Genomic DNA, 12,426 nt, shown 5'->3' on the forward strand with positions numbered 1-12,426 from the left:
GGCACCTTCTCCCCAGTTAGGTTTTATGGGGTTAGGGTAATTAAGGGGCTGGTAAGCAAGTTAACAGGGGGGTTTTTCCCAGGAGGAGGCTTCAGAATCAAGAGCACCACCTCTTTTCTTCCCCTAAGTTGGCACAGTTGGATTGGTCATAGGCTGTTAGGTGTGTTTTTTTGTTATTACAGTTAGATGAGATCATCTGGAGGGTTAGCACAGTGTCTAAACTGGATCAAACCAGTCAAAAATTGGATCATGGGAGCTTGTTTGGAGCTGTGGCTTCTTGCATCCTGCCTTAGCTTCTGGTAGCAAGCAGCACCTGTGAGCAGGGCTAGAAAACTGAGCTATTGTGACTTGTTAGTGAGTCTCCAATGACACTGGGGGTGGTCATAGGGTTCACCTCATTTATTTCCTGTCTCTCAAGGATCACTGTCTTTTATTACATGCTATCCTTTAATGCATGGTGTTTTAAAAACCATTTCATATATTTTGTCTGTTGTTTTTTTGGTTGTTTCAGATAGGAGTTTAATTCTGGTCCCTGTTATTCTACCTTGACCAAAATCAGAAGTACGTCATCTAGTTTTAAGAGTAATGATTAAAAGTACATTTCAAAATAGTTTGTGGTATGTGTGTGTTTAATGGTACTGTCATTTACTTCTCTTTGGTCATCTGCTTTCTCGTTGTTCTTAACCATTACAAGCCTTTCGTGTTCTTCACATGCTCTCCTCTTTCCCATTCTGCTTACTCTCAGTGACCAGCCTTATCTCCTGGGTCATCAAGACAGTTAGTGTCATTAGGAAATACTTTCAATATCCTGTACCTTCCCTCTAAAGAAAAGCCTTATTTTGTCCCTGTGGATCTCTGAGTGTGAGGTGACAGTCTTATTCTTCAGAGCTACCCATTCACTGTTGGCCACCTGCCTGCTTTGTTTACCCTTTGCTCAAAGTAACACCATTCATAGGTCTCTTAGTTCTGTCTTGTGTTTCTCATTTTCTTTTCTTTTTTTTTTTTTTTGTTTTTTTGTTTTTTTGTTTTTTTTTTTTAAAGATTTTATTTATTTATTTGAGAGAGAGAATGAGATACAGAGCGCATGAGAGGGGGGAGGGTCAGAGGGAGAAGCAGACTCCCTGCTGAGCAGGGAGCCCGATGTGGGACTCGATCCCGGGACTCCAGGATCATGACCTGAGCCGAAGGCAGTCGCTTAACCAACTGAGCCACCCAGGCGCCCCAAGTTTCTCATTTTCTTTTGATTTCTTCCCCTCAGGTAGGAAACCTATCCAAGGTGCTCTCATCTCGTAAAAACTAAAACAAAACTAGAGAGTACCTCTTTAGTTACTATTTGATCTTTTCTCTTTTTATCCAAACTTCTCAAAAGAGTAGTTTGCACTTTTTTGTTTGCACTTTTCAACGGTCTGCCACCATTCTATTGAAATTGTTCTCATTAAAGTAAGCAGTGACCTACCCTTTTAATTACCAAATCTAGGAGATGTTTTTCAGTTCTTACATTACGTGACCTATCTAGCTTGCGTAGTCGAAGAAGCTACTGAGAGGAAATAGAATATTTTGGGACAGAAAATTCCATTAATATTTCACATTCAGAGTAGTTTGTTACTTCTGATAGCATTATTACTTTAATAACTTCCTTTGGGAGAACTTCAAAGCAAGTTGTTTGTAAAGCACCTTCCATTTATATAGCACATACAGTCCCTGAAAGTGTACTGTAGTACTTCTTAAAATTATAGACAGACAATATTAAGGAATGCAGCCATCTGCAGAGTTGAAGATTATACACAATGTAACAGATTGTCTAAGTAAGTAATATTTTGGCAGAAAATATCTAAAGGGAAATTTTCCTAGTTAGGAACATGTTCTTTCTGATTATAAATGTTCATGCTTAGTAAGAAGAAGTTCTACTAGGTGTAATAAAATATAACCCAAGACAATGAATTTACTTTATTAAAAAGGAAAGGGGCTTGGGGCGCATGGGTGGCTCAGTCGTTAAGTGTCTTCCTTCGACTCAGGTCATGATCCCAGGGTCCTGGGACGAGCGCCGTGTCGGGCTCCCTGCTCCGCGGGAAGCCTGCTTCTCCCTCTTCCACTCCCCCTGCTTGTGTTCCCTCTCTTGCTGTGTCTGTCTCTCTCAAATAAATAAATAAAATCTTTAAAAATAAAAAATAAATTGATTAAAAAAAAGGGGGCTTGAACTTGTTACCTTGAAAATTCAAAATGGCTTCTATAGGATATCTGCTGCTTTAATTATCTATAGGTGATAGTTATTTCCAAAATGACTTCTAAGCTTTATGTCTGTTACTTTTATATTGTAGTTTCTAGGTAATAGTATTTGTTGACCAGCCTGTTGGGTTAGGATATATATATTTTTAAGTCTTAGTAAAAAAAAAAAAAAACAAGATAAACATTACCATTTTAAGCTCTTTAAAATTAGAACATAATTCTTCTTTTTTATCTGATGATTTTCCCAGAATGTCTCATCCCCCTTACTTTGCCCTATTTTTCGTCATAGCTCTTATCACTTGCTAATATACCATATTATTTATCGTGTCTGGACCCCTTTCCCCCCCTAGAATGTAATCTCCATAAGACACAAAATACCATTTTGATCGTGGCAGTATTTTCAATAGACAAAAAAGTAACTGGCACACAGTAGGACTTCAATAAGTTCTTGTTGACTAGAAGGAAGAAAGGAAAAGAGGAAGGAATCAAGTAAGAAAAAATGCCAGTGCCCTCTTAGAAAAGCTTAAGAACTTAAGAACTCAACAAAAAAGCATTTTTTGAAATATGTTTGAAATATTCTGGCAAGTAAATCTTTTAAAAAATGTTTAAACCCTTTGTACAGTATCATTCTCTTAAAACTCTTACACAACTTCAAGAAGATGATTCATACAATTAAGAGAGCTATGTGATATATATCTGTAGTGCTTTGGAAAACCAACTGTGAGTAAGAGAAACACTGAGGAGATACATATGTTTTAAGATTTAGAGAGCTTTAATACTTGACATGTATGCTAAAACCCATTTTCTTTACCTTTTTAAAAATATAATGATATCTGGTTGTCCTGAAAAGTAGGGGGATAAGCAACCTCTATGAATTATTAGTACATTCTTTAATGTCGATTTTTTTAATGTTAGAATAATGTGCATGTTAAATGATATTGTGATACATTTCTTAAAAGTTAATGTACAACTTAAAAATATATATTTAGGAGATACATCTCCCACCTTCATTTAGAGTACCTTTTAGAATTTTGATCCCTGCGATTGAAGCACTCCTTCACTGTAGAGTTCTAATGGGTTTATAAGGTACCATCCTAAGTACCCTCTGTTTAGCATATAAAGACAAAAACTTGGAGTTTGCTTAAAAAGAGAAATAACTGTTGTTGAGAACTTGAGTCTTTTTTTAAGAAAGTACTAGAATTTTAAAGAACCTAGAGGAAGGTGAGTCTTAGCCATCAAATAAGTTTTTGGAGACTTTCTTTGCAGGGACAATTTGATCATGTAATTCTCTGATAAAAATCTTTGATTGGTTATACACATAACCAATAAAACCAATACATATATCAGGTCATTATATTGTACACCTTGAACTAATACAATGTTATAAGTCAATTGTATCTCAATAAAACTGAAAAAAATAAATTTAAAAAGATTAAAAAGTTTTCATTGACTCCCTGTTACTCTTTTTTTTTTTAAAGATTTTATTTATTTATTTTAGAGATAGAGCACGTGAGCAGGTGGGGGGGGAGGGGCAAAGGGAGAGGGACAAGCAGACACTGCCCTGAACAAGGAGCCCAACATGGGGCCTGGTCCCTCAACCCTGAGATCACAACCTGTGCTGAAATCAAGAGTTGGACACTTAATCGACTGAGCCACCCAGGCGCCCCCTGATTACTCTTAAAATATCATTTATTATAGTATAAGACTCACAAAGAAAAAAGTATGAGTATCATAATACACCTAAATGAATTTTTCAAATCTTAATATAGCTGTGTAACCAAGATGAAGAACAGAATCAAGATCAAGAAACAAAGTATTACCTGACCCAGGAGCTCCCCTCAAGTCTCCTAGTTTTACCTGCCCTTCTCCTATAAAAGAGTATTCACTCATTTCTAATGACATAGAGTTTTTAAAAAAATATTATTTTATACAGATAAAATTATCCAGTTTGTACTCTTTCATTTGCCATCTGATGTCTCTCGTTCAGCATGTTTCTAAGAATCCTCTACATTGTTATGTGCACTGGTAGGTCATTCTCAGCGTTGTAAAATGTTCCACCATATTATTGATGAGCATTTGGGTTGTTTCCCATTTTGAGCTATTTTAAGTAAAGTTACTATGACAATTCTGTCCATTTTTACTGGGAATAAACCTGGGAATGGAAAATAGGTACACGTAGTAGACAGAATTATATGCCTTATAGAGATTTGCATGTGTTACCTTACATGGCAAAAGGGATTTTACAGATGTGATTTAAGGATCTTGAGATGGAAGGATTGTCCTGGATCATCCGGGTGGGCCCAGTATAGTCACAGATGCCTTTAGAAGGGTAAGAGAGGGGCAGAAGAGTCAGAGGAGGAGATGTGATTATGGAAACAGAAGCTGGAGTTTGTAATACAATCGCTGGAAGGGGCCCACAAGCCAAGCGGTGGGGGCAGGTGGAGAAGTCAAGGAAAAAATCCTTTAGGACCTTCAGAAGGAACACAGCTCTGCTGATAACTTGATTTTGGCTTAGACCAATTTTGTACTTCTGATCTCCAGATCTGTAAGATAATACATTCATGTTGTATTAAACCACCAAATTTGTGGTAATTTGTTATAGCAGATATGGAAACTAATATAGTATGTAATAGAGTTTATATGTGGTCAGCTTGAATAGTTACTGCCAGAGTTTTCAAATGTTGCACCAATTTAAACTCTCCTTGGCAGTCCACTTTTTCTCATATCCTTGTTAACACTTGGTATTGTTTGTGTTTTTTTTCTTTAACCATTCTGGTGGACATTTAGTCAAATCACATTGCAGTCTTAATTTTATTTCCCTAATGATTAATGATATTCATTTTTTCCACATATTTATAGGCTATTTAGATACTGTTTTTCAAAGTTTCTGTTCATTTCTATGGAACGGTCTGCCTTATTCATTCATAAGATTTTATTCACATATTCTGAAGCATTTTACTCATCTCTTTTCTCCCCCTTTGGCAGTCTAGTTGTACATATGTATGTTGATCATTTCTTTTTTTTTTTTTTTTTAAAGATTTTATTTATTTGACAGAGAGAGAGACAGCAAGAGCAGGAACACAAGCAGGGGGAGTGGGAGAGGGAGAAGCAGGCCCCCTGCTGAGCAGGGAGCCCGATGTGGGACTCGATCCCAGGACCCTGGGATCATGACCTGAGCTGAAGGCAGATGCTTAACGACTGAGCCACCCAGGCGCCCTATGTTGATCATTTCAATTCATTCTAGGACTGGGTTGGATTGGGATAGTTGCAGTTTTAATAAGACTCAATCTGTCTCTAATTTTTCTTTTTCTTGGGCATACTTCTCCCAGGCTTTTAATTGAGAGGTTGGAGGGTCTTTGTCTCCTCAGCCCTGAAATCCCAAGTTTGATCTAGCTCTGCCATTCAGAGGTTTCCAGACAAGGCTCTTCAGCCTTCTGCTTCATGAAACTTCAGAATCTGGTGAATGTCTTCATGGGAAGGAAGACCTGCTTGTGTTGCATGTTCTCTCCCCTCAGCTGGCCTTTGTTTCCTATATGTTTCCACAGATAAGAAGGATAGTTTACCTCTGACCTTTGAAGTTTTAGACCTAGTTCCCCGGCTTCCCTTGCAGGTCCATAGCTAAGTAAAATCTAAAATGGGACACTAGGGATGAGAGTCCTTAAGTTTCAAAATTTTTACTCCAGTCCCATGAACCACTAAACGCTCTGCTAGTTTCTTCTCTAGCAGAGGTTCTCGGCTTGGTACAAACTTGAATTTATAAAAATGTATATGGCTTCTTTAATTGTTACGGTGGGAGCCCTGGTCTGGCCTCCACTCTTCTTCCCCCATTACTCCCAGGATACATTCCCAACATGACTTTTCTGGTCCCTTCTTATCAGCGCTCATTTTTTTTTTCCTTTCTAATTTTTTGTCTCTGTATTGGAGTTTCAGTTTGTGATTGGATCATCCTCTTGCTTCTCAGTTTTACAAATACCTGAAACACATGTCTATTTCCTCCCCTTCATCTGGATAACTCATATTCGTTTTCCGAATCTCAGTTTAGAAATGAAGTGTTCCTTGATGTCTCCCTACCCATACACATGCTCAGATATGGGTATGACATCCTCTGTCTGCTCCCATAAAGCTCTTATATATCCCCAACTTTAGTAATTACCCACTGTTTCATAATGGCTCACCTCCTTGCTTGTCTGTATCTTCTGCCACGCTCTAGAAAAAGCTTATCTGTGTACCTCTGTTCCATACTACATTCTTATCACAAAGCACAGTGCTCATTACATTTGACATTCTGTTGAAATGGATGCCTAAAGTGTTAAATTAATATTTAAAGGCTTTAAGAATTAGGAGGAAATCTGAGGAGAAAAACTAAAAATAAAAATACCTTTCAGTGGGGCGCCTGGGTGGCTCTGTCATTGAGCGTCTGCCTTCAGCTCAGGTCATGATCCCAGGGTCCTGGGATTGAGCCCCGCGTTGGGCTCCCTGCTCAGCGGGAAGCCTGCTTCTCCCTCTCCCACTCCGCTTGCTTGTGTTCCCTCTCTTGCTGTCTCTCTCTGTCAAATAAATAAATAAAATCTTTAAAAAAAAAAAGATTCGGACACTTAACCAGGGAAAAAAAAAACCTTTCATTAAAAAAATAGTAAGCACTTAAAAGCTAAATGAGATCCTAATGTGAAGTACTTTTAGAAAACAACAGTTTGTATGTATGTATGATAAACAGGGACATGAAAGGATGGTACAAAAATGTTGGGGTGATTATCATAGGATAATAGAATATCAAATAATTTTTACCTTTTTATTTATATCTTTATGTATTTGTTCCTTTGCAATGAACATTGTATGTCATCAGTTATAAAATATGAAGCAGTTTTCATTGAGGTGAAAGAAGAAAACAAACATGAGACTAAGATATTTAATTAAATCCTCCATGAGGATTTGTTGAATGCATAAATATGACCCAGTAGTTACGGAAATGGATAAAGCGCTCAGAATTGAAGAGTGGAGTGAAATAAAGAGTTCAGAGGAAAAAAATCCCCAATTTACCTCAAGTATCAGGATAAAGTCCAAATGGATCAAAGAATTAAATGTAAACTATGAAACATTCGAGGGCTGGAAGAAAACATTAGTGAGTAAGCTAGGAATAGGGAAAACTTCTCTAACTGATCTAACATCTAGAAGCAATTATGAAAAGATTGATGATTTGATTATATTAAAAATTTTACATGGCAGGAAAAAACCTTAAGCAAAATAAAAAGACAAGTGACAAACTTGAAAAACATAACTTACATCAAAGAAAAGAAGCTAGTTTCCCTAATATAAAAAGCTGCTAAAATGAGATGAAAAAGACCAACAACCCTAAAGAAAAAAAAATATAGATACCTTTTATTTGGAAAAGATGTTCAGTGTCCCCCCATGAACCGAGAAATGCAAAATTAAAGTAAATAGAGACACCATTTCTCATCTATCAAATGAGCAAAAAAATTTTAAAAAGTTTAAAAACACACTCTGTTGATAAGCCTGTGGAGAAATGTCACTCCTCACACATTGTGAATTCAAATACAGACTTTATTGGAGGGGAGTTCATAGTATCTAAGAAAGTCATATAAGCATTTGCTTTTTTACTCAGCAATTCTGCTTCTAAGGATCTATTTCATAGACACATTAGCAAAACTATAAAAAGACGTATTCACAAGACTATTCATTGGATCATTATTTGGAATAGAAAAATACTGGAAGTAGCCCAAATGTTCATCACTTAGGTGATTAAACAAACTGTGATGTGTCTATAGAATGGAATGCCATGCAGCTATTTAAAAAGAATGAGAGGCCAAAAAAAAAGGAATGAGGAATAGCTTTATATGCTACTATGGAACGATCTCCAAGATACATTAAGTTAAAAAAGTGGAGAAATATGTGTGCAGTGTGCTATTGTTTACCTAAGATAGGGAGTGGTATAAATATACATTTTGGCTTATATTTTTAAGAAATGGAAGAATGAACCATAAAATCCAGAAAATGATTACCAATAGCGGGAGTGGGGGGGGGGGGAGGGTATCTGTGAAGAATACATTAGGGGAGACCAGGGATAAAAGCTAGACTTCTTTGAACCTACTTTGTTGTGTAGATTTAACTTCAAAGTCCTATAAATATTTTATGTAGTTATAAAGAATGAAAATGAAAGAAGAAATTACTAAAGATCAAAAGTAAAATGGAAAATCTTAATGCAGATGTTTGTCCAGTTGGTGGCAAAACCACATGGAGAGGCACTCTTTCATTTGACTACTTTATAGTAGTTGGTTTTCTAGCCCTATTGGGATATATTGAAAGGACAATGAGAATTCCCCCCAAAATCCCATGAACTCTTTTAAGTAAGCATGTTACTGATGATAGTATTATTACTGTTATTCTCAGACTGTTGTGTGTGTTCTATGGAATGCATACTTGATTCTGTGAAGAGGGCTGAAAACTAGAAACATTTATAGGGGATGGAGGGTAAGAAGTTGAAGGGATTTTTTGGGGTGACCTTTACTTTTTTCTGTGAGATAACAAGGGTGGTCATTTTCATATTGTAAGTGGATTCAAGATTAGCTAGTTAGGTTGGAAGAGAATATGTGTGCTTTATATTCCTGCTAAAAGGGATGATTGTAGGATAGAATTCATACCCAGTTGGTGGATTCTGTAACTTTGTGTTGCTGCTATTATAGAAAAACACAACTAGGAAACCTCCTAGTGATCATAGCCAGATATAGGCAGGCAATTATTCTGTCCTAATTATACGGATATATAGTTTGCACAAGGGGTAACCTCAGGTGGTTGTTTTTGTTTTTGTTTTTTTAAGTCTGATTCTCCATTCAAAACTTAATGTTTTAGCTTTGATCAAATTTTCCATTCAAAAGTTGCATTTTAATGTCTGCTTATCTTAAATAGGGCTTCTCTGTGTTTTAAAAAGTTCTGAATGGGAGAGGATATTTGCAAATGATATATCTGGTAAGGGGTTACTATCCAATATATATAAAGAACTCATACAACTCAGCACCCAAAAAAACTCCACCAAAAACAAAAACAAAGAACCTGATTAAACATGGGCAGAGGACCTGAATAGACATTTTTCCAAAGAAGACATACCAACAGGTACATGAAAAGATGCTCAGCATCATTAACCATCAGGGGAATGCAAATCAAAACCACAGTGAGCTATTACCTCACATCTGTCAGAATGACTAGAATCACAAAAACAAAAAATAACAAGTGATTAGGATGTGGAGAAAAAGGAACCCTCGTACACTGTTGATGGGAATGTAAATTGGTGCAGCCACTGTGGAAATATTATGGAGGTTCCTCAAAAAATTTAAAAATAGAACTATCATATGATCTGGCAATTCTACTTCTGGGTATTTATCCAGGATTTTTAAAGATCTCTTTCTATTACTGATTCCTAATCTAGAACATACTTTGTATAACTTGAAAGTTTTTACATCTATTCATACTGTTTTATGGCATCAAATATTGTTGATCTTGATATTCCACTTCAAAATGTGTGCCTTGCTGTTTTGAATGAAGTATTATATAATGTCAATTAAGTGAATTTGGGTATTGTTTAGATTTTCTATATGCTTACTGATTTTCTGTGTACTTGTTTTATCAGTTATTGGAGAGAAGGAATTGAAATCTTCAATTGTAATTGTTGATTTGTCTGTTTTCTTATAGATTAGGCTTCGGAATATGTGTTTCACATATCAAATGCAGTGAATAGGAGGAAAATTACTTTTACTAGCATTATTTTAAAAAGCCTCATTAGAATATATCTTTGGTTTGTCCTTTACTATAGGCTAGTTGTAGCATCAACATATACAAAAGAAAATTTATCTGCCACATTTTATTTTATTTTCTTATCCATGTTATTATTTTGCTTGGCAGCTTCTATGTTTTTGAAACAGGCATTCGAAGGAGAATACCCTAAATTATTACGTCTTTATAATGACTTATGGAAGCGTCTTCAACAATACAGCCAAAATATTCAAGGAAAGTTTAATGCGAGTGGAACTACAGACCTCTATGTTGACCTACAACACATGGAAGATGATACACAAGACATATTCATACCAAAAAAGCCAGATTATGAGTATGTTTGTTTAATCAAATCTGTTTACTGTCATGATAAGGATTTTGTCTTCTGTTTTTATTATAAATTAGAAAATGGGGATATGCTAATCTTCTATATATTTGTAATGATCATGTTTTATATGTATACCATAGAAGACTTTGCAATACTTAAAGGAAAAAGTCAGACTTGATCCTTAGTTGAGCAGCCTAGTTCTTAACTGGAATCTGATGTAAAGTACAGCACCAAGTAGGGTGAGTAGAAGCTAGGAGATGAGCATATGTGGTCACTATCTTTTAATTGGTAATATACCTGTAATTACATCAGATAGTATCATTATTGATGGACCACTGGCATAAATATGATATAAAAGTAGCTGGTGTGTTCAGGAACTGTAAGGGAAATAAATCTTATGATGGGATAGCTTCTCAGTCTGGTAGGAAAAAACTGAGTATAGTCACAATTAAACCTGAAATCTCTTAGCTTACTCATAAAGTACAGTGTATGTAGCCATAGTTAGGTGCAACTTTGGAAAACAGTATACCATGTCAGTAAGTTTAAACCAGCCAACTTCCCTCCTTAGTTGAAAAAGAATATTATTTTCACATTTCTCTTTGAACAACAAATCAATTGATTGGCTTGCACATTTTCTTTTAACACTAGAATCATTTACTGGACAAGGCTGACTCAGGTAACAGCAGATTCTTACCACCTACTTTGTAAAAAAATGCTGGGTGGATATAAATGTTTCTCTTTCAGTTTTTATTTTTCTAAATACTTAAATTGTATCCACCATAGTAAGAAGTCCTGGCTAGTGAAATATAGGATGTAGAAGTTTTCACTGGCAAAATAAATGGCATGGCTGTAGGCTGGGAAGATAGAATGAGACTACATTTTTCTCTTCAATAACTCTTTTATGCTAAACATGGAAATTAGGTAAGATAATGGAAGAGGGGCAAGAGAACTTAACTCATTTCTTGATCTACAAAGATCTAGTAAGTTTTTTTAATATTATATAAAATACAATATATAGTACCATTCTATTTTTTATTTTTAAATCCATATTCTGGCCCCTAAAAAGGTCTGCAAGTATACACAGCAAATGGTGATAGTGGTTTATCTCCAGGAGGTAGAACTTCTGTTTTGTATTTTGTGCTTTCCTTAAAATTAAAAAGGAGTGTGGTCCAGGAAAGAGAGGAGACAGAACCCTGTTAGTACCACCGTTTTCCCTGGGTGACTGTGGGCATACGCAAAGCTATGCCTCTCTGACAAAGGTTTCACACTGGGGGAGAAATAGACTTCACTAAAATAATCTAGCCAGTCACTAAACAAGCCCCAAGGTGCGGAAATCTAGTACCCAGAGTTGCAATAATGTATTATCTGAAATGTCCAGTTTCTAACAAAAATAATGAAGCATACAAAGAAATATAACAGTATGACCCATACACTGAGGGGAAAACAAAAAACAAAAAAACAAGCAACAGAGACTGTGAGAGTGACCAAACATCAGATTTAATAGAATAAGACTTCAAATTAGCCATTAGAAATATGTTCACAGAAGTAAAAGAAAGCATGATTAAGTAAAGGACTATATGATGACCATGTTGCATCAAATGGACAATATCAATACAAAGATGAAAATTATAAAAAAGAATCAAATGGAAGTGCTGCAGTTGAATAGTTGTCACTAAAATTTTAAAAATCACTAGAGGAACTCAACAATAGATTTGAACTAGCATTATAAAATTAGCCAACTGGAAACTAGACTTAATGTAGGCCTAAAAACAGATAGGAAGAAATGAAAAAAAAAATGAACAGAGCCTCAGAGAAATGTATGGCACCATTAAACATACCAACACACATGTAATGGGAGTGCCACAATAAGAGGAGAGAGAGAAAGGAGAAGAAAAAATATTCAAAGACATAATGGCTGAAAACTTCCCAAATTTATTGAAAAATAACCTACACACCCACGAAACTCAACAAACTCCAAGTAGGATTAACTCATAAAGACCACAAACAAGACACATCATAGTATAAGTGTTTAAAGTGAAAGACAAGGAGAACATCTTGATAGCCGGCAAAGAAAAACTACTCATCAGTTA

At 35.8% G+C, this 12,426-nt stretch overlaps 1 protein-coding gene across 2 annotated transcripts in view; it reads left to right on the forward strand.

Moving 5' to 3' along the window:
• Positions 1-12,426, forward strand: part of COG5 (component of oligomeric golgi complex 5) — a 304,245-nt gene that overhangs the window by 225,562 nt on the left and 66,257 nt on the right. For both annotated transcript variants that reach the window (XM_036101377.2, XM_078060019.1), the window contains one exon: positions 10,138-10,342. In XM_036101377.2, coding sequence (XP_035957270.2) covers positions 10,138-10,342 — 205 coding nt within the window. The remainder of the gene's footprint in view (positions 1-10,137; positions 10,343-12,426) is intronic.

This window comes from Halichoerus grypus, chromosome 12 (assembly GCF_964656455.1).
Source record: "Halichoerus grypus chromosome 12, mHalGry1.hap1.1, whole genome shotgun sequence".
Classification (NCBI taxonomy): domain Eukaryota; kingdom Metazoa; phylum Chordata; class Mammalia; order Carnivora; family Phocidae; genus Halichoerus; species Halichoerus grypus.